The following is a 21976-nucleotide window of genomic DNA, read 5'->3' as shown; positions in this document are numbered from 1 at the left end:
TGGCGATCACAGGTGCGGGGGCGTCCCGGGTCCCTCTCCGTGTCGCCGCTGCATCCCGGCGATCGGCCGTTTCTCCGCTGCCCCCGAGTGGACACTGCCCCGGGGGTTGGGGGGGGGACGCCAGGGTTCCAGGCTGACGTATCCTGCCCGCTCCCGCGGGGCGCGCGTGGCCGCTGCCCACCCTGCCCGAGCTGTCACCGGCGCTGTCGCCTGCCCACCTGCGCCCCCCAGCGCCTGGCTTCTCCCGATCCAGGCGGCACTTTCCTGCTTCTGGAGGTTTCTGCGTGTGCATCCTCCCCATCATCTTCACTTTAGAGGCCGTGGTAGCGGTTCCCTCTCCTGCAGCACGTTTGCTTTTCCTCGTGCCTCCCTAGAGGCGGCGGCTTGGCAGGCGGCGTGGAAAACCCTAGATTTGAAACAAGACTGACCCAGGCTCCAGACCTTGCGTCAGTGGGCTCGCTTAACCCCCCTTGAGCCTCCATTTTCTTATTTGTAAAATAGGGGCGCGTATGCTGTTCTTGGCGTCATGATTGTGAGGGTGAGGCGAGGCGGGTTTGGGGTTTTTTTTTTCCCCACTCCTATTTGGTGACACTGCGTGTCGGGCGGGGGGCTGGGTTTGCACGGTGTACGCATCACACGGGTGATTCCTTCCCTTTCCCCACGCAGGTCTCCAGGCCAGGGCAATGTTCCGCACCGCAGTGATGATGGCGGCCAGCCTGGCGCTGACCGGGGCCGTGGTGGCTCATGCCTACTACCTCAAGCACCAGTTCTACCCCACTGTGGTGTACTTGACCAAGTCCAGCCCCAGTATGGCAGTGAGTTCAGGGCTCAGGGTAGGGGGAATCTCCCTGGGCGGGGAGGCAGAGTCCGCTTGAGGCGCGGGGGGGGGGGGGGGGGGGGGGCGGAGTTAGAGGTCAGGTAAGTGGGAGAAAGGCCAAGTAGCCCACTAGCTGCCTGCCTTTTAATTAATTGGGATGGGGACATTGGGGGAGGTTCCCAAATGAGGAGCCCCAGACATAGCAGAGCAGAAAGTGACCTCAAACCATAGCTTATTCTCACTCCTAGGTCCTCTACATCCAGGCCTTTGTCCTTGTCTTTCTCTTGGGCAAAGTGATGGGCAAGGTGTTCTTTGGACAGCTGAGGGCAGCAGAGATGGAGGTAAGATGTTCTTGACTGCAAAAGCGAGGGGCAGGGAGCTGGACAAGCAGAGTGTCTTGAGGTCCTCATCATTCCTTGTCCACCCCCCAGCACCTTCTGGAACGTTCCTGGTATGCTGTCACTGAGACTTGTCTGGCCTTCACCGTGTTTCGGGACGACTTCAGCCCCCGCTTTGTTGCACTCTTCACCCTCCTTCTCTTCCTCAAGTGTTTTCACTGGCTGGCTGAGGACCGTGTGGACTTTGTGAGTTGGGTTGAGGGCGTTCTCCGGAGCAGATGGGAGCCAGGGATTGGCTTGGTGGGTGGGCTTGGGCAGTGAAGTCCGGCTTGGGGATGTGGGGTAAGCCCCGGCCTTCCTGATGGGCCCCTTTTCTGCTCTGCCTCAGATGGAACGCAGCCCCAACATCTCCTGGCTCTTTCACTGCCGCATTGTCTGTGAGTGAGATCCCTGGGAGGGACGAGGAGGGAGCTGGAGGGACGAGAGGCTCTGTGGACGATCGGAACACGACAAGTCACTAACCGTGGTCCTGTACCCTAGAGCACAGGCATCCCCCTTGACCCACAGCTGTACAGGAAAGATAAATTTGGAAGTTAATTTGCATCACCTCTGTCCTGTTCCACCCCAGGGCTCCTCAGCTGCCCAGCCCCGAAGCCCTTGGCCTCCTCACCTGGAGCTCGGGCCGCTCTAATACCCTCCTAGGCAAAACTGCAGTTCCCAGGGGGCTGGGGTCAGTGGAGTGTGGCGCCTGACTAGATGGCTAGGGCCGTGGTGGGCCGGAGGGTGGGGTCTTGAAGGAGGAGGTGGCCATCAGGCCCGGTGCTGACCCCACCAATCCCCCATTTGGGGGGGTCCCCACAGCCCTCATGTTCCTCCTTGGTACCCTGGACTTCCTCTTCGTCAGCCACGCCTATCACAGCATCCTGACCCGCGGGGCCTCTGTGCAGCTGGTGTTTGGCTTTGAGGTAAAACTGCCGGAGGTAGCACCGAACGTGCCTCGAATAACCCAACAGACCCCTCCCGAGCACCTGTTCTGGGGCCGGGCTTGCCGTCAGTCAGCATCAGCTCTTGCCTTGTACACACGCACACCCAGGAGAGCAGGAAAGCGTGGAGGGAGGCGCATGGGGAGGAGCAGCTCCAACCTGGCGCCCTGGGAGGGCCTTCTGGACGTTGTGGCCCGAGGAGTGGGCTACTGCCCACCGCAGGAATGAGCTTGACGAACAGCGGGGTGAGGAGGGGTGCTCGGTGCCAACATTCCCACTGGTTGAGCGCTCACTTGGACGCTAGACCCTGTGCCGAGCACTCAACCTGTGGCTTTTCGTCGGCAAAGGAATGTCGTTAGAAAGAGACAGTTAAGGGGGCGCCTGGGTGGCTCAGTGGGTTAAAGCCTTTGCCTTCGGCTCGGGTCATGGTCCCAGGCTGCTGGGAACGAGCCCCGCATCGCTTCGGGCTCTCTGCTCAGAGGGGAGCCTGCTTCCCCCTCTCTCTCTGCCCGCTTCTCTGTCTACTTGTGATCTCTGCCAAATAAATGAATAAAATCTTAGGAAAAAAAAGAAAAGAAAAGAAAGGGACAGTTAATTCTGTCATTGGACAGACAGGCTGCCAGGGTTGGAGAGGTCTGGTGAGTCACCAGAAGTCCCAGCAGCCGGGGAGTGGAGGAGCTGAGGGGTGACGCGTCCCTGCCCATCGCTGCGCTCTGCCCTGCAGACGCCCGGCCCCAGCCGTGTGTGGCTGCCGCCAGGGGGCGCCGTGTGCTGACGTCCCCGCCCCCTCCTCCCGCAGTACGCCATCCTGATGACTATGGTCCTCACCATCTTCATCAAGTACGTCCTGCACTCCGTGGACCTCCAGAGCGAGAACCCCTGGGACAATAAGGCCGTGTACATGCTCTACACGGAGCTGTTCACAGGTGAGAAGAGCCTGGGCCTCCTGGACCGGAACCAGCGTCCCCGGCCCTGCCTCCCAGGCCCTGTGACTGCTGCTCTCTGCACTTCTCCTTGCCCCCAGGCTTCATCAAGGTTTTGCTGTACATGGCTTTCATGACTATCATGATCAAGGTGCACACCTTCCCTCTCTTTGCCATCCGGCCCATGTACCTGGCCATGAGGTAAGCCCAGCCCAGCCCTCCCCTACCGGTCCCACACCTGATCCTCCCCCCTTCACCCAGCGCTCACCGCACGTGGTCTTGCAGGCAGTTCAAGAAGGCTGTGACGGATGCCATCATGTCCCGCCGCGCCATCCGTAACATGAACACACTGTAAGTGGGCTGGACGGCTGCCGTCCCGAGCTCTGCCCCTGGTTCCCCCAACTCCGCCTCTGGTCTTGACCTAGCCTTGGCCTGTCCTCACTAGGTATCCAGATGCCACCCCAGAGGAACTCCAGGCAATGGACAACGTCTGCATCATCTGCCGAGAAGAGATGGTGACGGGGGCCAAGAGATTGCCCTGCAACCACATTTTCCACACCAGGTGGGGGGGCGGTGCCCAGGGAGCCGGACATTGGGGGAGAGGCTCTGGAAGGCTCTGGAAGGCTGCCCCCCTGGGGATCTGCAGACCATCGCCTTGTCTTCATGCCCTTAGCTGCCTGCGCTCCTGGTTCCAGCGGCAGCAGACCTGCCCCACCTGCCGCATGGACGTTCTCCGTGCATCACTGCCGACCCAGTCACCTGCGCCCCCGGAGCCTGCTGAGCAGGGGCCACAGCCGGCCGCTCACCCCCCACCACTCCTGCCGCAGCCCCCCAACTGTGAGTGGCCCCCTCATCTGGCCATTCAGCACACCCTGTTCTGAGCTGGGTATGGGAAACACGAGGTGAATCAGACTCCCTGTCCTCGAGGAGCTCAGTCTGGGCAGGGAAGGGGGTCATAGGAAGAAACATCAAATGGCTGGTAGTCATGGGTCATCAGTGCTGAGTTCAGACGGGCCCTTGGGAGCAAAGACGGGGTTCCTAACACCCAGCCCCTTGGGTGTGACTTGCATCTGTCTCACTTGGATCTTTTCCCACTACCCTGTTCTCTCTCTGCAGTCCCCCAGGGCCTCCTGCCTCCCTTTCCTCCAGGCATGTTCCCGCTGTGGCCCCCGATGGGCCCCTTCCCACCTGTCCCACCTCCCCCCAGCTCGGGAGAGGCCGGGGCCCCTCCATCCACCAGTGCAGGTGAGTTTCTCCGGGACTGCGACAGCCAAGGGGTGGGAGGAATGGAAGCGGAGTCCTCTTAACATTCTCCAAACTGTTCTTACCCTTCAGCAGCCCTTCCTCGGCCCAGTGGAGCCGCCACAACCACAGGGGCTGCTGCGGCCCCGGCCCCAGCCCCTGGCTCCGCCCCCGCCCCTGAAGCCGGCCCCGCCCCAGGCTTCCCCTTCCCTCCCCCCTGGATGGGCGTGCCGCTGCCTCCACCTTTTGGTAAGCCGAGCCGCAGGCGGGGTTGATGGGGAGGAGGGGTCGGTGGGACCCAGGCTGAGCCTCGACCTCTCTCCAGCCTTCCCCCCCATGCCCGTGCCCCCCGCGGGCTTTGCCGGGCTGACCCCGGAGGAGCTGCGGGCCCTGGAAGGCCACGAGCGGCAGCACCTGGAGGCCCGGCTGCAGAGCCTGCGCAACATCCACACGCTGCTGGACGCCGCGATGCTGCAGATCAACCAGTACCTCACCGTGCTCGCCTCCCTGGGGTACGTCCGCGGCCCCCACGGAGGGCCCCCGGCTGGGGTTGCCTCGGCCCACCTATCTGTAGGCAGACCAGGAGCTCCAGGTTCTCGAGGCCTCTGTCCTCTTGCTGCAGAAGGCCTGCCTGGGTCTCAGGAGGGCTGACGGTTAGTAGAGCGTGGACTTCAAATCCCGCTCCTTCAGGTTTTTCTAAAATCGGACGACTCCTAATTCTCAGTGCTTTCGTTCATCACGGGGCCCTTCTCCCAAGTGGTGACCCTGTGCCTGAGAACCAGTGGCCCTGATCTGAGTCAGCAAATATAAAGGCCCCTAGAACCAGCCTGTCCTAAGTTCAGGTCCTGGTCCCACCACTCGCTTGCCCCGAGACCACTCTCGCCTTATTTGAATAAGTCCCACCCACAGGTCACGTGCAGAGAGCCCAGCACGTGGGGGTGATGGCACAGGCCTGGCGGGGCACTGGAGTCAGAGATTTGAGTGGGGTTTTATTCAGGGGAAAGTCTGCGGGTGTCCCTTGGAGCCTGGCACCCCGCAGTCTCAGAGCGAACAAGGCTACCACCAGTGCTCGCCGGCAGGTGGCTTATGGCACATCTACGGTGTGGGCCCCCGAGGACTCCCACAGCATGTGCTCGCCTGTGTCTGCTGTTCCCTTGGGCCTCAGACGTCCCTCAGCGCTGATGCTACCCTGCAGGGCTCATAAGGGGCAGACAAATCTGCCCAGTCGTGCCAGGATGTCAAGGCCTCACCTGCCCCTTCCTCCTTCTCTTCCCAGGCCCCCCCGACCTGCTGCCTCAGTCAGCCCCACTGAGGAGACGGCCCCTGCAGTGGTCACTGCTGCCTCCCCCACCAGCATCCCCAGCTCTGAGACCACCACCCCCTCCCCTGGGGCCTCCCCACCAGCCCCTGAGCCTGAAAAGCCTCCAGGTAGTCTCGGTCAGCCTGGGGGTTGGGCTGGGGAGTGGGGAAGGAACTTCTCTGGGTTCCACTTCTGAACTCTGTCCGCAGCTCCTGAGTCACTGGGCACGGAGGAGCTGCCTGAGGACGGGGAGCCTGATGCAGCAGAGCTCCGCCGCCGCCGCCTGCAGAAGCTGGAGTCCCCCGTCGCCCACTGACATTACCCCGGCCCTCCCCTGCCTCCCCTCTCTCGGGCGGCCCTAATGTAACACGTCCCGCCACCAAGTGCCCGCTCCCTCTCCGTGTGCACCAGGGAGCACCGACCCCCAGCTCTGAGAGAAAGGAGGAGGCATCCCCCAGGCCAAGTGGAAAGACGCCTGAGGCCCCAGTTGACTCCAGCCCTTCCAGTCCCGGGCAGCCTTGGGGATCTCGGGTCCATTCCAGCCTCCCTCCCCCACCCTTCAGCCTGTTCTGCTGGGGCCGTGAAGGCAGGAAGGCAGTCTCAGAGAAGCTCTCTCTGGGAGAAGGGGCAGCCCATCCAAGGCCCACCTGTGTGTGTGTGTGTGTGTGTGTGTGTGTGTGTGTGTGTGTTTGTGAAGTCGCTTTCGTGCTAAACAGTATTAGCGCCCCGATCCCATGTGTGAACTTAAGGGCCTGGAGGCAGGCCAGGAACTTGCTCCCTGGGCCACCCACCAAGATTGGTACTGCTGTCCCTTTTCTTACGCTAAACTCCCTAGAGGCCCTTTGTGATGGTGGCTGTGTCACTCGTGCCCTGTGGTGTTTCCGTGTCTTACTGGCAACCGCCCAGCTCAGGGAGAGGCCTGCCTTGGGCTGGAGGAGCAGGGGGGCAGCACTGAGGTGCCCTGCCCCTCTCCCCAGGGCCCTTTCTCCCTGAGGTCTGTCTATCAAGTGAGACCATTCCTGGTCTCACCCAGCAACCACTGCCCAGCCTTGCGCCAGGCTGAGGGCCCGTGCGTCTGCTCCTGAACCACTGTGAGCCCCAGAATCTGTGGAAGGCCACTTCTTGACTTACAGAATGTCTCGGGTTCAGAAGAATTGGAACTACTTCCTTGCTGTTGTCTTTTGGCTTAAATTTTGTCTTTGAACTTGAATGCTTGACCCTAGGAAAGAGGAGCAGGAGTGTCTGGCTCCTGGTCTTTCCAGTTTAGAAAAGGCACTGGGCCAGGTAGGGACCACAGGAGCTGAGGCCCGCCTGCCCTTGTCTTTTTTTTCCCCTCGGTTCTGTGTTACAAGAGTTGCTGGAGACCGTTTCAGATGATTATTTAATTTGTAAATATTGTACAAATTTTAATAGCTTAAATTGTATATACAGCCAAATAAAGACTCGCCTTAGTGACTGGTGGAGCTGGGTGTCACAGGAACAGCAAGCCAGGCTGCTGCTGCTTGCTCGAGCTGTCGACTTGAGAATCCCCAGGGCCGTGGGTTTCGTCAGACAAGACATTGACTGTTCTGGAGCTACCCCCATTTGCCATATGAAGAAACTGAGCCCCCAAGAAGTTCAGTTCCCTGCCTTCGAGGCTAAGTAGGGGAGCCAGGCTTTGAGGGTGGGAACTCAGGCCTATGACCTTTGTAGCTCCCTAGATGGGGCAACTGTGAAGGTTCACGGGCTGGGGGCGTGGGTCGGGATGGCAGGGGCAAAAGGCCAGCATCTTCCTGCGAAGCCGCTGTCTAGCCTCGATACCAGGCCACCAGGGAAGGCAGGCTGGCTCTGCCCGACTGCTGGGAGCTCCCGAGCACCCCCTTGTGGAGGCACCAACTCAAGCTAATCACTCAGCATCGGGCTGTCGACTGGAGATGCAGTCAGGCCCAACTCTCCCAAGAATGGAGCCCAGGCGAGGGGCCTTCTACTTCTCCGTGGGTGAAAGGAACGAGTTCAGGGGCTGACCAGGGCCCTCTATGCCTATGCCCCGTGGAACTGAAGACCTCCAGGAACCACGCCCGAGTCCTGTGTGTTCTCCACAGCCGCCACCAAACCAGGTCTGGCCCAGAGCAAGGGCTTGAGAACATCTGCAGCAGTGAGCGTGTGAAGGCCAAGGAAGACACATACTCAGCGGGTCTGCTCTGCACTACCCGCCCCTCAACTGGGTTGGGCTGTTACTTCCACCGGTCAACAACCTCCAGAATCTGAACAGTAAGCCCAGTGAGCTCCACCAGAGGCAGGGTCCCCACTGGCAGGCAGCCCTCCCCGCCGCGGGCATCTGTGGAGAGGGTCACATTCCCCCTAAAGTGAGCGAGGCCTGCTCTGAAGCCCTTTAGCCCTGACTGCGCCCTGCCCAAGCTCTTAGCCCTGGCATTTATACCTCCTGTCCTAGTTGCTCCAACAGTCACCTCACTCCTCCCGAGACCCCCCAGACTCTAGTCTTGGGGGAATGCTATCATGCAGGCTGCTCAGCTGGCCCTCAGAAGCCCTTCTCCAGGAGCCAGGCTTTGAGCTGCTGGTCAAAGTAGCCCTTGATGCGCAGGGTACCTGTCACCTCATTGACCTGGGTGACCGGTGTCTTCCCCAGCAGTGGACTCAGAAAATCTTCCACATCTTTCTGCAGGGCCTGAGGAGGGAGAGGGAAGACCACACATCAAGCCTGGTCAGACCATCCCCTTATAAGACTCCCATCCCTCCGGTCCCGAAAGGGTTAGTATCAGCCCCCGACCCATGTCCTCACTTACCCAGATGTCCCCCTCCACCTTCCGGATGACAGTCATCTGGCGGTTGCCATGTGTGATGTCCTTGTAGACAGGGATGTTGTGCATTCGAGAGCGCCGCACCAAGTAGGGCAGGTCGGGTGGGGGGTCTATTACATGCAAGAACAGTGAGAAGCCAGACCTCCCCAGGCTTTATGCCCCCTCAGCTCATGCCCTTCAGTGCACCCGACGGTAAAGCCACCTCGATTTCAGGTCAGAACACCTGCTCTTTCCCTAAATTGAAGCCAAGACCAGCTGCTTCACTCTGATAACCTCCTAGGCCTAGCACAGGGCGTGGCAGTAGAAGATGCTCAAGAAGAAACAAAATTAGGGCCATGCCTCCCTATATCTTTAGATCCCCATCTGGGGCCAATCCTTGCACTTCTCCCCTGGGTCAGGGAGGTTAGTAGCAATCTCTGACACAAAGAAACGGGGATTTACAGCACTGAACACCTACCTACCACATGCCGGGCTCTGTATTAAGTGTTTTATGTACCAAGCAGATTATCGCCATCTTGCTGAAACTCCATATGGGAGAAGCTAAGTGACTAACTCGTGACCACACTGGCAATGAACAGCAAAGTCAAATCTGAACCCAGAAATGCCCAACAACCAAGCTGTGTTCTCAAAGATGGTACGAGGCCCACTGGGGTGGGAGTGGGGGTTCCAGCTTTCAGGTCTTCTCTCTATGCTTCACTTCTCCAGAATGGGAAGACTCCATCCCGACAGTGTGGATGGATGGGTACTAGTAAAACAGCGCTGCCTTCCCAGGCCCTTCCTTGAACACGAGGCAGATGCTAAGCCCTGAGACACCTCAACACGAGTCCTGAACCCACTGGGGAATCCAGAGCCTCAACTGGGGAGGTAGACCAGTAGGGAGAGGAAGTTTTCCCCCTATAAACCTCAAGCCATCCCGATCGCCCAGCTCACCTCTGGGTGGCTGCCAACCACTGGGAGTGGGATAGTGTTCATGGTTCGGTGGCTTTGGGATGCTGGTAGGGGGTATCAGGCGCTCCACAAAATGGTATTCATCTACAGACTCCATAAAGCTGGGGTAATCAGGAGGCTCCTGGGTTTGGCTCTGAGGCCAAAAACAAAAAAACCAAACAACTATGAGCCCACCCACTACACACCCACCCATCAAAGGAGAGGCAGAACTTGTTAAAAAAGGAAGCACTACAGGTGCAAAAAACGGCATAAATAAAAGCCTGGAGACAGAAAAGCCCCAGACTTCAGTCGGCCAGGATAGAGGTGAGAGTAGAAAAGAAATTCAGGCACTCTGAAGGACTTGCCCCCTTAGGATTTCTGTGTGACTCAAAAACCATAGTCAAGGCACCAGGGTGGCTCAGTCGTTAAGCATCTGCCTTTGGCTCAGGTCATGACCCCAGGGTCCTCATCAGGCTCCCTGCTCTGCGGGAAGTCTGTTTCTTCCTCTCCCTCTCCCACTCCCCCTGCTTGTGTTCCCTCTCTCGCTGTGTCTCTCTCTGTCGAATAAATAAATAAAATCTTATTTTTTAAGATTTTATTTATTTATTCGACAGAGATCACAAGTAGGCAGAGAGGGAGGGAGGGATGCAGGCGCCCCACTGAGCAGAGAACCCGATGCCAGGCTCGATCTCAGGACCCTGGGATCATGACCTGAGCCAAGGCAGAGGCTTTAGCCCACTGAGCCACCCAGGCGCCCCAAATAAATAAATAAAATCTTAAAAAAAAAAAAAAAAAAAAAGGCAATTTACTCTAAGTCTGACCGACTGAATTTTTTCAGTGTTTTAAAGCTTCCTCTAAACGTTCTACTGAAATATTCTAGTTCAGGATTAGGCACTTTCAGCAATCGTGATAATCCCACTCACAATCACCCGTTGTGACCCTCGCTTACCTGGAACATTCTGGCTTCATATAAACACCCCCAGGCAATGGATGGACTAAATGTGTTACGGGTATTTTGACTGAATTCTTACAATGACACAAGTTAGGTATTTTACTACCCCCTTTTACTATGTAGGAAAAATTAAGACATCAACAAACCATCTACCTAAGGTAACTCTCCGCAAACTGTCCTCCCATTCTCCAGCCTGAAGATTCTTTTTGGACACTTTTCCCAAAAGATACCCTGGAGTCCTGATAGGCCCGGGGTTACGAGAAAAGGGAAGCAGATTGGAGTGGACTGTGTATCATGAACTCTAGGTTCTCATTACTGTCGTCAATGATCTAGGGCCGACCACTACCCTGTGGAACCGTATCCCTTTTAAAAAATTAGCCGGAGTCGTTGGGCAGCCCCTCCCAGTTCTGACTCACCCAAATGGTCCACCAATCAGGTTCTAAGCCCCAAACACCGAGGCGCACTACAGGCCTTGCACCTTGCCTCTATCTTGTATCTCAGCTCCAGGGTTACAGGAGTAACAGTGTTACTCCTGTAACTGTTACAGGAGTAAGAGCCCTGTCTTCCCCATCTCCAGGCTCAGCGTTCTCACCAGCTGCCGTAGCCCACAGCCCCGCTGGACGCCGGTTCTCCATCCTCTCAGCGTAGCGCGGAACATGGCCGCTGCCATCTTGAACTTCTCCCGTACACCGGTCTTCTGCGCGCGCAACCGGCCAGGTCCCGCCCCTTAAGGGGCGCGCTCCCGGGACCGGAAGAACGCTTGCGCAAAGCGTAAAGAGGCGGAGCTAGAACTGCAGTGGGCGGTACAACAACCAAAGGCTCTAGCGGTCGCCCAGCAGTGACGTGGCACGCAGCAGGCAGTGTAGACGTGCGCGCCCCTGCTCCTTCCTCTTTCTCGACTCCATCTTCGCAGGAGCGGCTGCGGTGCCCGCGGTTCAGGTAAGATTTGGGCCACCGCTGGATCTGGAGGGCCTAGTAGCAGGTGGGCCGCGAAGTCAGAGGGCGCGGGAAAGACAGAGGGAGAGGGTGTGTCCTGAGGGCCAGCTCCCGGTCCGCACCCGACCTCCCTGACAGGCCCGGCCTTACCCACGTGAGATCCCGCGACCACCTATATCTCAGCGCGATCGGTGCCGGCCCGCTGCCTCCCCCCGACCCCCTTTCTCCCAGAGCATTCTTCTCTTACGAGCCTTTCTTTCGTCAGTCGCCGACATGCAGCTCTTCGTCCGCGCCCAGGAGCTACACACCCTCGAGGTGACCGGCCAGGAGACGGTCGCCCAGATCAAGGTAAGGCTGCGTGGTGCTGCCTGGGCACCGTCCTTTTGTGTTCTTCAGTCTCGCTCCTCGGGGACGCTGATGAGCCTTATTTTACCATAGGCTCATGTAGCCTCGCTGGAGGGCATCGCTCCTGAAGATCAAGTCGTGCTCCTGGCGGGCACGCCCCTGGAGGATGAGGCTACCCTAGGTCAGTGTGGAGTGGAGGCACTGACCACCCTGGAAGTAGCCGGCCGCATGCTTGGAGGTGAGTTGGGGAGCATTGTACTTTGAAATGTCGGTAAACTCATAATACGAGTGTGGGGTGTGGGGTTCAGTGTCCTAACCCCAGGGTGGTGGTTCCTGTTTACCTTCCTCATTAAGAGGTCTATGGGAGACGGAGCTAGAGCCTAGTTCTGTTTCAATTACTTGTTAGCCCCTTGTTCGCTCACTGAAATCAAGTCCGACTGGATCCCTCAAGGTACTTTTCAGCTCTTGTTTAAAGTTGGGCTGGAAGATACTGAAGTGAAACCCTGGAACGTACTGTACTAAACACTCCTGGTCAGAGGTCATATCTCTGCACCTTTCTTTGCAGCCCCTGTTGGTCCCTGTTTATTTTTAAAGGCTTGAGTTAAGGAAGAAAGGATTCTGCTGGGTGGGGCCTTCTTGCTCTCCTAACTGCGTTCTGACTTCTTTGCCACCACAGGTAAAGTCCACGGTTCTCTGGCCCGTGCTGGGAAAGTAAGAGGGCAGACTCCCAAGGTAGGTGACCGTATTCGGGGTTTTTGGGTTTTGTGTGCAGGTTTTGTTTTGTTTGTTTGTTTTTCAGCTAAGCCAAGACCTTTGGTCTTTCCTCTGTTTGCCCTCTCCCTCCCTGGAGGTAAGACTGAGGGATGGTCCGGGAGGTCTGATGATCCTTCCCTTTTCCCAGGTGGCCAAACAGGAGAAAAAGAAGAAGAAGACAGGCCGAGCCAAGCGGCGGATGCAGTACAACCGGCGCTTTGTCAACGTTGTGCCCACTTTTGGCAAGAAGAAGGGCCCCAATGCCAACTCTTAAGTCCATTGTAATCCTGGCTCTCCCCCAATAAAGCCTCTTACGTAGTTCAATCATTTCATTGTTTCATCTTAATGTACAGGGAGGGCCTCGGGAAGATACTTGTTCGGGTATCTTCTGGGGCTGGTGGTGTGTTGATTAGAACAGTGAGGCCTGGTTCTGGTTTCTTGGCACTGTCAGGTTGGAAGAGACGGGCCTCGGGTTGGGGAAGCAGTGGTAAACTGTAGGGAAAGGGTTACCATGAAAATTGGTAACTCCAGATGGCAACTCTTTGGATGGAAATTGGGGGAGATTTCCTAATCCAAATAACTTGACAAGTCTGCCAAATCATTTTTTACTGTTTTGTTTTTTTATTTTTAATATTTTATTTATTTATTTGACAGAGATCACAAGTAGGCAGAGAGAGAGGAGGAAGCAGGCTCCCCGATGAGCAGAAAGCTCAGTGCAGGACTTGATCGCAGGACACTGAGATCATGACCTGAGCTCAAGGCAGCAGCTTAACCCACTGAGCCACCTAGGCGCCCTTGTTTTTTGTTTTTTAAGGTTTTTTTTTTTTTTTTTTAAATTTTTTTTTTTTTTAAGATTTTATTTATTTATCAGAGAGGGGGAGAGAGAGAGCACAGGCAGACAGAATGGCAGGCAGAGGCAGAGGGAGAAGCAGGCTCCCCGCTGAGCAAGGAGCCCGATATGGGACTCGATCCCAGGACGCTGGGATCATGACCTGAGCGGAAGGCAGCTGCCTAACCAACTGAGCCACCCAGGCGTCCCTGTTTTTGTTTTTTTTTTTTAAGATTTATTTGTCAGAGAGAACACAAGCAGGCTTAGCGGCAGGCAGAGGAAGAGAGAGAAGCAGGCTCCCCACTGAGCAAGGAGCCTGATGTAGGACTTTATCCTAGGACCTTGGGATCATGACCTGAGCCCAAAGCAGCAACTTAACCAACTGAGCCACCCAGGCGTCCCTGTTTTTTAAGGTTTATTTGAAATGGAGCAGGGGAGGGCAGAGGTAGAGAATCTTTGCTCAAACACACACACACACACCCAGCCCCATCCCAAGCATGGGGTTCTACACAGAGCTCCATCTCAAGATTTGAGCTGAAACCAAGTTAAGACATTAACTGAATAACCCATCCAGGCACCCTGTTCTTGTTCTTCGAACAGAGGAGATAAGAATTCTTGTGGGAGGATTATGGAGGCATCAGCAGAGAAATTTGGGTAGAAAATATATCAGGGAAGGGCAGTCTGACTTTTCCTAAACTTAGAACCAGCTATGGCCTTAGTGGAGTCCAGGGCACAGGTCCAGTATGTCCCTACTTGAGAAAATCTGGGCCACCTCTATTGGGGGGGAAGTCAGTGGTGCACGCCCTGAAAGAGAATTCACCCAAAGCAGAAGGAGATGAAATTTATTGAATATACAGCAAAAGAGCAGGGGGCAGGACAGTAAAGGAGAGACTGCCAGGAGGCAGTGGTGGGGGGCCTGAGGTTAAGGGGGAGGGGGGAAGAGTTAAGAGACCTTGTGGAACTTTTACTTTTTTTAGTACCTGTGCCTGGTTGTAAGCAGCCTGTTGTTGCTCAGCTAGGACTTAAGACTATTTTGAGGTGGATCTGTGCAGTCAGCCCAGTGGTGGCTGTAGGCCCTTTTATTTTACCTTAACTGGGACTTCATTGCCCATGCCTGTTCCCTGAAAGTGGCTGCCACAGAAAGCCTTGCCTGATGACCTTGGCATGACGGTGACCTTGTTTGTAGCTCCAACTGTCCAGCTAACTTCGTTCATGAAATCACAGCTCAGGTTGGTGGGTTGTTGGTAGTGTTCCTGGGAGTGGATTCTCTGGGCTTCATTCAAAGTTCCCCTAGCAACACGCGCACCCACCCATTTTGTGAAGGTTTTCAAACCTGCTGGTTCTCTAAAATACAGTATGAGATGAGGTAAAGACCTTGTATCTAGACTTGGACTGCCTTAAGTTTGAATCCTTGCTTCATTTATTTTCCAACTCTCCAACCTTAAAATGACTTAATTTCTGCTCTCATGTCTTGAGAGTTGTGAAGAATATACAGGATGTGAAGGTCTTAGGTCACCTGCCACATAGGAAGTGTGCAAGCCTACAGGCTCTTTTTATCTCTAGTAATCTTTAGGAAAAGTCAGTCACCTCCCTTCTAGACATTTGATTCTTGTGGGTTAAGTGAGGAAGGTAGTTAACAAGTAAGCGGTAGAGTCTCAAGGTAAGGAGGGTGTTGCAAAGAAAGAGGGGAGGTTGGGAATAGACTGTGCAAAGCTGTGTGGTTTTGTCAGACCTGAACAGGAGTTCGGTTTTGAGTCCAAGGGCAACGGAGGGTCACCAAGTATAGGGAAGGGTTTAAGTAAGGGCCTGATGCGTTCTGACTTGTGATCAATCCGGTGCTTCCTCTGGCTGGTTTCTCTGGATGGCTGGCAAGAAAGGGAACCAGATAAGGGACTCGTAACTGAAACCACCAGTAGTAATGGGATGTGGAAAACAAGCGGACTTGATGGTCTTCAAATCCATCCAGATCTTGAGAGGGAAATAGATGATCCATAAGGAGATAAATACAAGGGATTGTGAAGGCAGAACTTACTGGGGGTGGGACTAAAGAAACAGCTCTCTTTTCATGGGTGTGATGGACCAAGTCCTGGGGGCCCTAGCATGGTTTGTGTGGGTTATCGCCCCCCACTCTACAAACTAAGCTTCATTAGGGCAGAGACCCCATCTCTTTGCTGCTCAGTGTGTTTCTGGCACCCAGTATGGATTCTGCACTTTAAAGTTGGACGAACCATAGATTTGGAGGGAAATCATACAGGAGTTCAGATACCTGTTAAAGTTTCTCTTTTCTCAAGAGGGGAAATACCTCCAACACACACATACAGAGTCTAGACCAAGGAGTCCATCTTCACCCTTTTTCTGCACTCCCCTTTATGTGTCTGTGTCCTCTAGTAGAATAGCTGCCCTTCCAGTGGAGGGAGGCATCACATCCCCCATAGGCCTGGGGCATTTAGGGGCCTTTGAGGAGGTGCTTCGAGAAGATCCTTTTCCGCCAGGTCGCTTTACCGTGCTTCAAGGAACCACTAGGGGGCGAGCAGGTACCAGCGAAGCACGGGCCTCGGGCACCGGCCCTCGCTCCCTCCCGCGCAGGGCGGGACCCGTGCGTCCCGACCCACTCCTGCGCCTGCTCAAGAGCTATTTGGCAGTGGGGGCGGGGCTCGGCTTCCGAGGGTGGGCGGAAGTTGCCGAAAGGCTTCGGGGGCTTTACGCTCCGTTGGCCTCGCAAGGAGGCGGAAGTAACCGATTAGCACCGGAAGTTGTCCGGGGCCGCCTGCGCGTGTTCGCTAGTACGCGGGGCGCCAGTTGCCATGGAGCCGGCCGGGCCTTGCAGTTTCTGCCCGGCCGGGGAGGCCCAGCCCGCGCGCTACACCTGCCCTCGCTGTAACGTGCCCTACTGCTCGCTGCGCTGCTACCGGGCGCACGGCACCTGCGCCGAAGACTTCTACCGGGACCAGGTGCTGGGAGAGCTCCGCGGCCGCAGCGCCTCACCCAGCCGCCTGGCCGGCGCCCTACGGCGGCTGCGGCAGCAACGCGAGACCGAGGATGACCCCGAGGACGCGGGCCTCAAGTCTGGCCCGGCGCCAGGTGGCCTCACCAGGCTCTGGGAGCTGCTGGCGCCGGCCGAGAAGGCGGCCTTCGAGCGGCTGCTGAGCCGTGGCGAGGCCGGGCGGCTGCTGCCCCCGTGGCGGCCGTGGTGGTGGGGCCGCGGGGCCGGGCCGCGGCTTCTGGAAGAGGTGGATGATGCCGCGGGCCGTGACCCTGCGGAGCTGGAGCCCACGCCCGCGAGGAGCCCACCGGAACCCGCGAAGGAGGCTGCCGCCGAGCCGTTTCTCGAAGACGCTCGCGAGGCCCGCTCGCCCACTGTGCCCTCCCGGATCCCCACGCTGGCCAGCCTGAGCCGCAGCCCGCCCTCGCCACTCGTGCGCTTCCAGCTGCCCAACGTGCTGTTTGCCTACGCGCACACTCTTGCCTTGTATCACGGTGGCGACGATGCACTGGTCTCCGACTTCTGTGCCACGCTGCTCGGCGTGTCGGGAGCACTGGGTGCGCAGCAGGTCTTTGCCTCTGCCGAGGAAGCCCTGCAGGCCGCAGCCCAGGTGCTCGAAGCAGGCGAGCATCCTCCCGGGCCCCTGGGCACCCGGGGCGCCATGCGCGAAGCTGCCCGCATCCTGATGGGCGAAGGCCCAGCAGACCAGAAGGGCTACACACTGGCAGCACTGGGGCACCTGGCACAGACCCTAGGCCGGGCCCGGAAGCAGGCCGTGGCCACGGAGGAGCGAGATCGCCTCTACCGGGCGCGGAAGAAGTGCCAGTTCCTATTGGCTTGGACCAATGAAAATGAGACGGCCCTCATGCCGCTGGCTCTGGACTGTGCCAGGGCCCATCGAGCCCATGCTGTGGCGGCAGAGGAGGTGGCAGCCCTCACTGGGGAGTTGGAGCGGCTTTGGGGAGGCCCCCTGCCACCTGCTCCAAGAATTCTCATCGAGGAACTCCCGGGCTGATCTGGGATCTCCCTGTCTTTAATAAAGCTGTGACTGGTCTGCCCTGTGAGCAGTGCCTGCTTCTGACTCACAGCTGCTGTCCACCCCACCCCACACCCCTGGCATCCCTAGACTCTCCAGCCCAAAGCCACCTCTCAGCTTGTCCTGGATCCGAGCTGACCCAGCGAATTTTTAAACACCCTGGCCCCAGAAAGGGAGGGAAGTGGTACCATGGCTTCCAGATGTTTATCCAGGAGGAAGAGCAGCCCCTCCACTCCCATTGTTGGGCACTGGCTGCATTTCTTCTTGCTCCAGAGCCCTTGTCCGAGACTGTTCGTCCCTGCTTGCTGGAGCTCAGAGCGGCACAGGGCCCAGGCTCCTGGTGCTGGCTGCACTGACAGACGGGTGGGCACCTGCCCTGCCCGGGTGAGCAGAGCCGCTTCAGTAGACGTAGGGCAGGATTCGGTAAGGCACGCGCCGGCAGTACTCACGCCAGGCCAGGCCATACTTCCGCAGGCACTGCTGCTCGTCCCGGGCCTCGCGGTGCACCAGCAGTGCCGTGAAGTAGAGGACATAGAAGTAGGGCAGCAGGTGGGACACTCCTGTGGGGAAGTGGAGGCTGTGACCGCCCAGCAGCCCCCCAGTTCACAAAGGTTTCCGCATCAAATGGCTCACAGGGACACGGGCTCCTTTGGAAGGTCTGCAGTGCGGTGCTGGCTCGCAAGCCAGGCATAGAGGCCCAGCTCCCTGACGCCTCCCTCTGCCAGGGGATGGGACATCCCTGTTCTCACCTCCACACCCAGATGGGGCATCCTGTGGTTACCACCTTTGTCCCCCTCATGTGTGGTCCCCATTCCGTGCCCCCCCAAGCCACTCACCACAGGGCAAGGACCAGGCCAGAGCCATGATGAGGTCTCCAAGGTAGTTGGGATGGCGGACCATACCCCACCACCCAGACACCAGCAGCTGTCGCCCCGTGGCTGTGGGGATGGTCTCAAGGCCTGGGGGAAGACAGGGAGTGGGATGGGGGAACTGGCAGGAGCCCAGCTGCACTGCTTCGCTCATGGCTTCCTGGCAGCCCAGCTCACCAGCCACTCTGGGGTCAGAAGGGTTCTTCCGGAAGGTGTTCTTCTGGGAATTGGCTCCCCGGAAGATGTAGTAACCAACAGCTGGGGAAGGCATGGGCAGGTGGTCAGGGTCGAGGTTTAGAGCCTTCTAGGTGACCCTGACCATTCACCCGCAGCCCAGACTCCGTTCGCCTGGAGACCTAGGACCCAGCCCTTCCCCCACACCGCCCCCCCCCCATCGCCACCCCTGTGTTAGAGGAGCACCTGAGGCTTAGTATCTACAGGGTGCTGAAGAAAAGGCAGGAATGAATGAAAGGGGGAGGAGTCCCGTCCTGACTGACCATTCATGAGGCAGATGACGGAGGCCATGGGCAGCCCCAGGGCCTGCGGGTGGTGGAGCAGGAACTGGGCCTGCAGGCTGTAAGTGAAGGGGACCCACGCCAGGTCCCCAAAGGCCAGCATGAAGCCAAACCCGTCGTGTGTGATGTCCATGGTGGTGAGGACGGCCTCCTGCAGGGATGGGACCCCGACACACCCGCTTAGTCCCCATGCGGTCCTCAAATGCCCTCCCTGCCTCTTCGCCCGCTCCCGCCTCACCTCGTGCCAGAGAGCATCAGCTACATAGAGTAGCTGGAAGCCATTGACCAGCCACATGGCCAGTGAGGGAGTCCCCCGAAGCTCCGCTTCCTGCATCAGCAGGGCCAGGTTGATGAGGACCTGGGGACGTGGGAGAGGGAGGACAGGGCAGTCTGTCTCCAGCCCGCCCCCACGGAGGTGGCAGCACCTAGCGGGGTAGTGGCCAGCCTTTTCCCTTATCTCTCTCTCGGCTCTCGGCCACTAAGTCCTTGGCCCTTTGCTGAATGAATCCAACCGCTCTACCCAGGGGCAAAAACTGCCACGGATGCGTCCAGAGGGGCTCCCTGCCCGTGTGGGCTCTCGCCTTGACCTGTAATGTTCCTTTGGGGAGAGCAACATAGAAAGCCACTGGACACATCAGGCTTGGTTTTAAATCTCCGCTTTCCCACTTGGGCAAGTTGCTTTCCCTCTCCAAAGGCTCCTTCCCCGCAACACCATGTGGTAAATGGAGTTAATCATGGACCTGCCTCACGTTGCTGTTGGACTTGTTGACACGAGGCATGTTCTTAGCTCACAGCAAATACACATGAGTAAACCCATCTGGTAGCGCTGGGTTGGCGCTGTCACTAACATTACCACTTCTAACCCTCACCAGAACCTTCGCAGCAAGTTCTCACTTTATCCCACCTTGCACGTGGGGAAGTGGCCTCGGCAGCCACAGCGCGGATCCACGGCGGGCCCTGGCCTCATCTCACCTCTGATCTCCAGGGTGACATGAGGGACACTGCCCAAGAGACCCTTGGGGAAGCTGTGACCACAGTCCAGCATGGGTGATTATAACCCATAACCACAGTTGGCATGTCCTCAACGCCACTAGTGATGGACAGCTTGCTATCCATCAGTCTCAATGATCAGTCTCAAGTTCTACACCGCTAGGACCAGCAGGTGGCATAGCCTCAGCCTCTCCTGTCCTCAAAATAGAGTTTGAGCTTGATTTATTTAAAGTCGCACCTGCTCACCTAACTCCCTCCGTGCTTTTTCTCCCCAGCACATAGCACCCCTGCCGTGCTGTACAGATTTCACTTATGTTTCGTGTGTTTTTCCTAGAGTGTAGGCTCCGTGAGGACAGAGTTTTGTTTTTTGGGTTTTGTTTTGTTTTGTTTGCTTTCCTGTAACTTTCTTTCTCTTTTGTCTCCTTGTACCTAGAGTAGTGTCCAGGGCACTCAACCAGTATTTGTGGGATGAATGACTAATGGTTTTCATCTGTGCAATAGTGGCCCGGCCCTGCCCTGCCCAAGCACTGCTTCCCCACTCCGCCCCCTCCTCCTGGCCCACATAGCCATGCCCAGCATACCCAGCCGATGAGGCCAGGCCGCAGTTCACAGAAATATTTGAAGTCGAAGGACCAGATGCGCGGGTTGAGCTCCCGTCCCAGGAAGAAGTCGTAGATGGGATTGCCTGGAGAACAGCGGAGCCTGAAGTCGCGAGCGAGCACCCCCCCATCTGCCTTTATCTGCACCCTACTGGGACCCCTCTCACCTGAGTTCCCCCCAGGCGCCAGGGCTGAGGCAGGGGCCACCAGAGCCTTCAGATAGAGAAGGAGGCTGAAGATGAAGGCTGTGAGGGTGGCTGCAAAGGCCAAGGGCAGGAGCATTTCTGGGAGCGCCCCCAGAGGCAGCCCGGCACACACAGCCAAGCCCACCAACAGGGCTGTCAGCACCAGGGCCTGGAAGCCTGAAACCAGTACACAATGAGTCCTGGGGGCTGCGCCTCTACACCTGCGCCCTTCCCCTCCCCTCCACTCCCTCCGTCACACACACACACACACACACACGCCCCGGCAACACACAGACACAGTCCAAAAGCCCAAGGAGGTCAATGACCTTGCCCTTGGCTTTCAGGGGGTCTCCCCAACCACTGCTCTGGTGCAGAGTAAGAGCAAATGCTGCGGGTAGGTGTGGAAGAACAAGGGATGTGGAGAGGGACACTGAATCCCCCAAGGCTACCCCGGGCACAGATCCTAACACAGGCATCTAACGGAGCTCGGGGTTGGGGGCTACTCTCCATTGGGTCTAGAGCTCCACCCCCACAGGCACAACTCCAGCGCGGGGATCCATCCCCCACCCCCGCGACCGTGCACCGTTAATGGGGTAGCGCAGGCGACTCTTGTCCTTCAGTTCCTGTCCCTCCGCCACCTGTGAGCACAAAGAGGCTCTGATAAGAGGTGAGAGTGAACCCCCTCCCTCAGCCCGCCTCCCCCGCCATCCCCCGCCCAGTCCACACCTTGCGCGCCGGCAATAGGTAGAGAGCCGCCTGAAGGCCGAGCCAAGTGAGCCACAGCAGCAGCATCTGCGGGCTCCACAGCACTTCGGGCCCCGGAAGGTAGGGGGGTGGGCCCAGGAGGCGCGCCGGGCCCGAGCGGGCCACCAGGAGCAGGTGGAACATGGTGGCAGGAAGCAGCAGCATCAGCGCCGCGGCGCCTGGAGACGCGGAGGCGATCGCGTCGGGCGTGCGCTCCGCAGCTGTCCGCCACCGCCCCCTCCGCATTCCCTGCCCAGGACCCCTCAGGGCTCCCCACCTACATTCCCACTGCCCTCTTCCCTACCCCGTTCTCAGCCCTCAGCCCGGCCCCATCTTGAGCCCGGCCCCCTTGCTCCCCCGAAGATCCTCCCGCTCTCGGTGCAACCCCCCACAGATCCCGTGCTCTGCAGCCCCCTCCCCAGTCCCCCGCAACCCCCAGATCCCTCTGCCTCTGGACACCCTTCAAAGCTTTCCATTCTCAGATCCTGCTCCTCTGCCCCACTCCCCCGCAGCCGTTTGCAGTTCACCCCACTTCGCTGAGCCTGACCCCAGATTCCACCCTTGCCCCATTACCCAGGGGTCCCCCGAATTCCAGCGGAGGCCGGGAGCCCTGAGGAGAGGCCATGGTCTCCGCTCCACCGAGGGGGGGAGGGGGTACACAAGAGTCCGTCAGAGAAACACAGTCCGCCTCATCCCGAGGACATGAGCCTGGTGACGCGGGGTATCAGACCGCTACACTGGAACCTACTTGGTCCCCGCGCTCGGACTACCACCACCCACGTCCCGAGATCTTTAAATGGCCCCACCCCCGGCTCATCCTGGGCCCAGCAATCCAGCCAATCGGCTCGGGGGGGCGGGTCGGCCACGGGCGCCTCCAGAGCCACCCCACAACTCCACCCCCAGCCGGCCCCG

The 21976-nt window shown here is 58.0% G+C and overlaps 5 protein-coding genes across 7 annotated transcripts; 3 read left to right on the top strand and 2 right to left on the bottom strand.

Moving 5' to 3' along the window:
- The first annotated feature begins 682 nt into the window (after positions 1-682).
- SYVN1 (synoviolin 1) lies at positions 683-7066 on the top strand. 3 transcript variants are annotated; one of them, XM_059146863.1, is made up of 15 exons: positions 683-815; positions 1066-1158; positions 1249-1401; positions 1544-1592; positions 2017-2120; positions 2938-3064; positions 3163-3262; positions 3347-3412; positions 3507-3623; positions 3735-3898; positions 4178-4306; positions 4400-4552; positions 4629-4815; positions 5580-5731; positions 5813-7066. In XM_059146863.1, the coding sequence occupies exons 1-15, from the start codon at positions 684-686 to the stop codon at positions 5917-5919; spliced, it is 1833 nt and encodes a 610-aa protein (XP_059002846.1). In that variant the 5' UTR covers position 683; the 3' UTR covers positions 5920-7066. The 3 variants fall into 3 exon arrangements, with proteins under 3 accessions (XP_059002846.1, XP_059002837.1, XP_059002856.1); XM_059146854.1 differs by having other exon boundaries at positions 4397-4552; XM_059146873.1 differs by lacking the exon at positions 5580-5731 and having other exon boundaries at positions 4397-4552; positions 5813-5956.
- Positions 6971-11023, bottom strand: MRPL49 (mitochondrial ribosomal protein L49). The gene is made up of 4 exons (XM_059146881.1): positions 10873-11023; positions 9332-9482; positions 8387-8511; positions 6971-8268 (listed from the first exon to the last, which is right to left on the bottom strand). The coding sequence occupies exons 1-4, from the start codon at positions 10948-10950 to the stop codon at positions 8122-8124; spliced, it is 501 nt and encodes a 166-aa protein (XP_059002864.1). The 5' UTR covers positions 10951-11023; the 3' UTR covers positions 6971-8121.
- A 50-nt stretch (positions 11024-11073) lies between these two features.
- Positions 11074-12638, top strand: FAU (FAU ubiquitin like and ribosomal protein S30 fusion). Its single transcript, XM_059146884.1, has 5 exons — positions 11074-11219; positions 11482-11564; positions 11655-11799; positions 12238-12293; positions 12463-12638. Exons 2-5 carry the CDS (start codon positions 11490-11492, stop codon positions 12586-12588), a joined length of 402 nt encoding a protein of 133 aa, XP_059002867.1. The 5' UTR covers positions 11074-11219; positions 11482-11489; the 3' UTR covers positions 12589-12638.
- A 3127-nt stretch (positions 12639-15765) lies between these two features.
- On the top strand, positions 15766-17190 carry ZNHIT2 (zinc finger HIT-type containing 2). Its single transcript, XM_059146803.1, has one exon. It carries the CDS (start codon positions 15948-15950, stop codon positions 17139-17141), a length of 1194 nt encoding a protein of 397 aa, XP_059002786.1. The 5' UTR covers positions 15766-15947; the 3' UTR covers positions 17142-17190.
- Positions 17191-17347: 157 nt separating this feature from the next.
- Positions 17348-21863, bottom strand: TM7SF2 (transmembrane 7 superfamily member 2). The gene is made up of 10 exons (XM_059146793.1): positions 21638-21863; positions 21047-21243; positions 20904-20958; positions 20303-20497; positions 20118-20221; positions 18785-18904; positions 18529-18697; positions 18209-18289; positions 17999-18121; positions 17348-17722 (listed from the first exon to the last, which is right to left on the bottom strand). The coding sequence occupies exons 1-10, from the start codon at positions 21687-21689 to the stop codon at positions 17562-17564; spliced, it is 1257 nt and encodes a 418-aa protein (XP_059002776.1). The 5' UTR covers positions 21690-21863; the 3' UTR covers positions 17348-17561.
- Between the last annotated feature and the right edge of the window lie 113 nt (positions 21864-21976).

Source organism: Mustela lutreola, chromosome 1 (assembly GCF_030435805.1).
Source record: "Mustela lutreola isolate mMusLut2 chromosome 1, mMusLut2.pri, whole genome shotgun sequence".
Lineage (NCBI taxonomy): Eukaryota > Metazoa > Chordata > Mammalia > Carnivora > Mustelidae > Mustela > Mustela lutreola.
The sequence above is the reverse complement of the archived record's forward strand: the minus strand, read 5'-3'. Positions and strand labels throughout refer to the sequence as shown.

Bases quoted from the DNA above. Each gene is read 5' to 3' on its own strand.
- SYVN1 (XM_059146854.1), top strand. From the start codon at position 684: ATGTTCCGCACCGCAGTGATGATGGCGGCCAGCCTGGCGCTGACCGGG. The intron at 816-1,065 runs GTGAGTTCAGGG...TCTCACTCCTAG, and splicing joins AGTCCAGCCCCAGTATGGCA to GTCCTCTACATCCAGGCCTT. The intron at 3,263-3,346 runs GTAAGCCCAGCC...GTGGTCTTGCAG, and splicing joins CCCATGTACCTGGCCATGAG to GCAGTTCAAGAAGGCTGTGA.
- ZNHIT2 (XM_059146803.1), top strand. From the start codon at position 15,948: ATGGAGCCGGCCGGGCCTTGCAGTTTCTGCCCGGCCGGGGAGGCCCAG.
- FAU (XM_059146884.1), top strand. From the start codon at position 11,490: ATGCAGCTCTTCGTCCGCGCCCAGGAGCTACACACCCTCGAGGTGACC. The intron at 11,800-12,237 runs GTGAGTTGGGGA...TTGCCACCACAG, and splicing joins AGCCGGCCGCATGCTTGGAG to GTAAAGTCCACGGTTCTCTG. The intron at 12,294-12,462 runs GTAGGTGACCGT...CCCTTTTCCCAG, and splicing joins TAAGAGGGCAGACTCCCAAG to GTGGCCAAACAGGAGAAAAA.
- MRPL49 (XM_059146881.1), bottom strand. From the start codon at position 10,950: ATGGCAGCGGCCATGTTCCGCGCTACGCTGAGAGGATGGAGAACCGGC. The intron at 9,483-10,872 runs GTGAGAACGCTG...TTTTGGCCTCAG, and splicing joins GCTGTGGGCTACGGCAGCTG to AGCCAAACCCAGGAGCCTCC. The intron at 8,512-9,331 runs GTGAGCTGGGCG...TGCATGTAATAG, and splicing joins TGGTTGGCAGCCACCCAGAG to ACCCCCCACCCGACCTGCCC.
- TM7SF2 (XM_059146793.1), bottom strand. From the start codon at position 21,689: ATGGCCTCTCCTCAGGGCTCCCGGCCTCCGCTGGAATTCGGGGGACCC. The intron at 20,222-20,302 runs GTGAGAGGGGTC...GCTGTTCTCCAG, and splicing joins GGCGCCTGGGGGGAACTCAG to GCAATCCCATCTACGACTTC. The intron at 18,905-20,117 runs GTATGCTGGGCA...CCACGTCCCCAG, and splicing joins GGCCTGGCCTCATCGGCTGG to GTCCTCATCAACCTGGCCCT.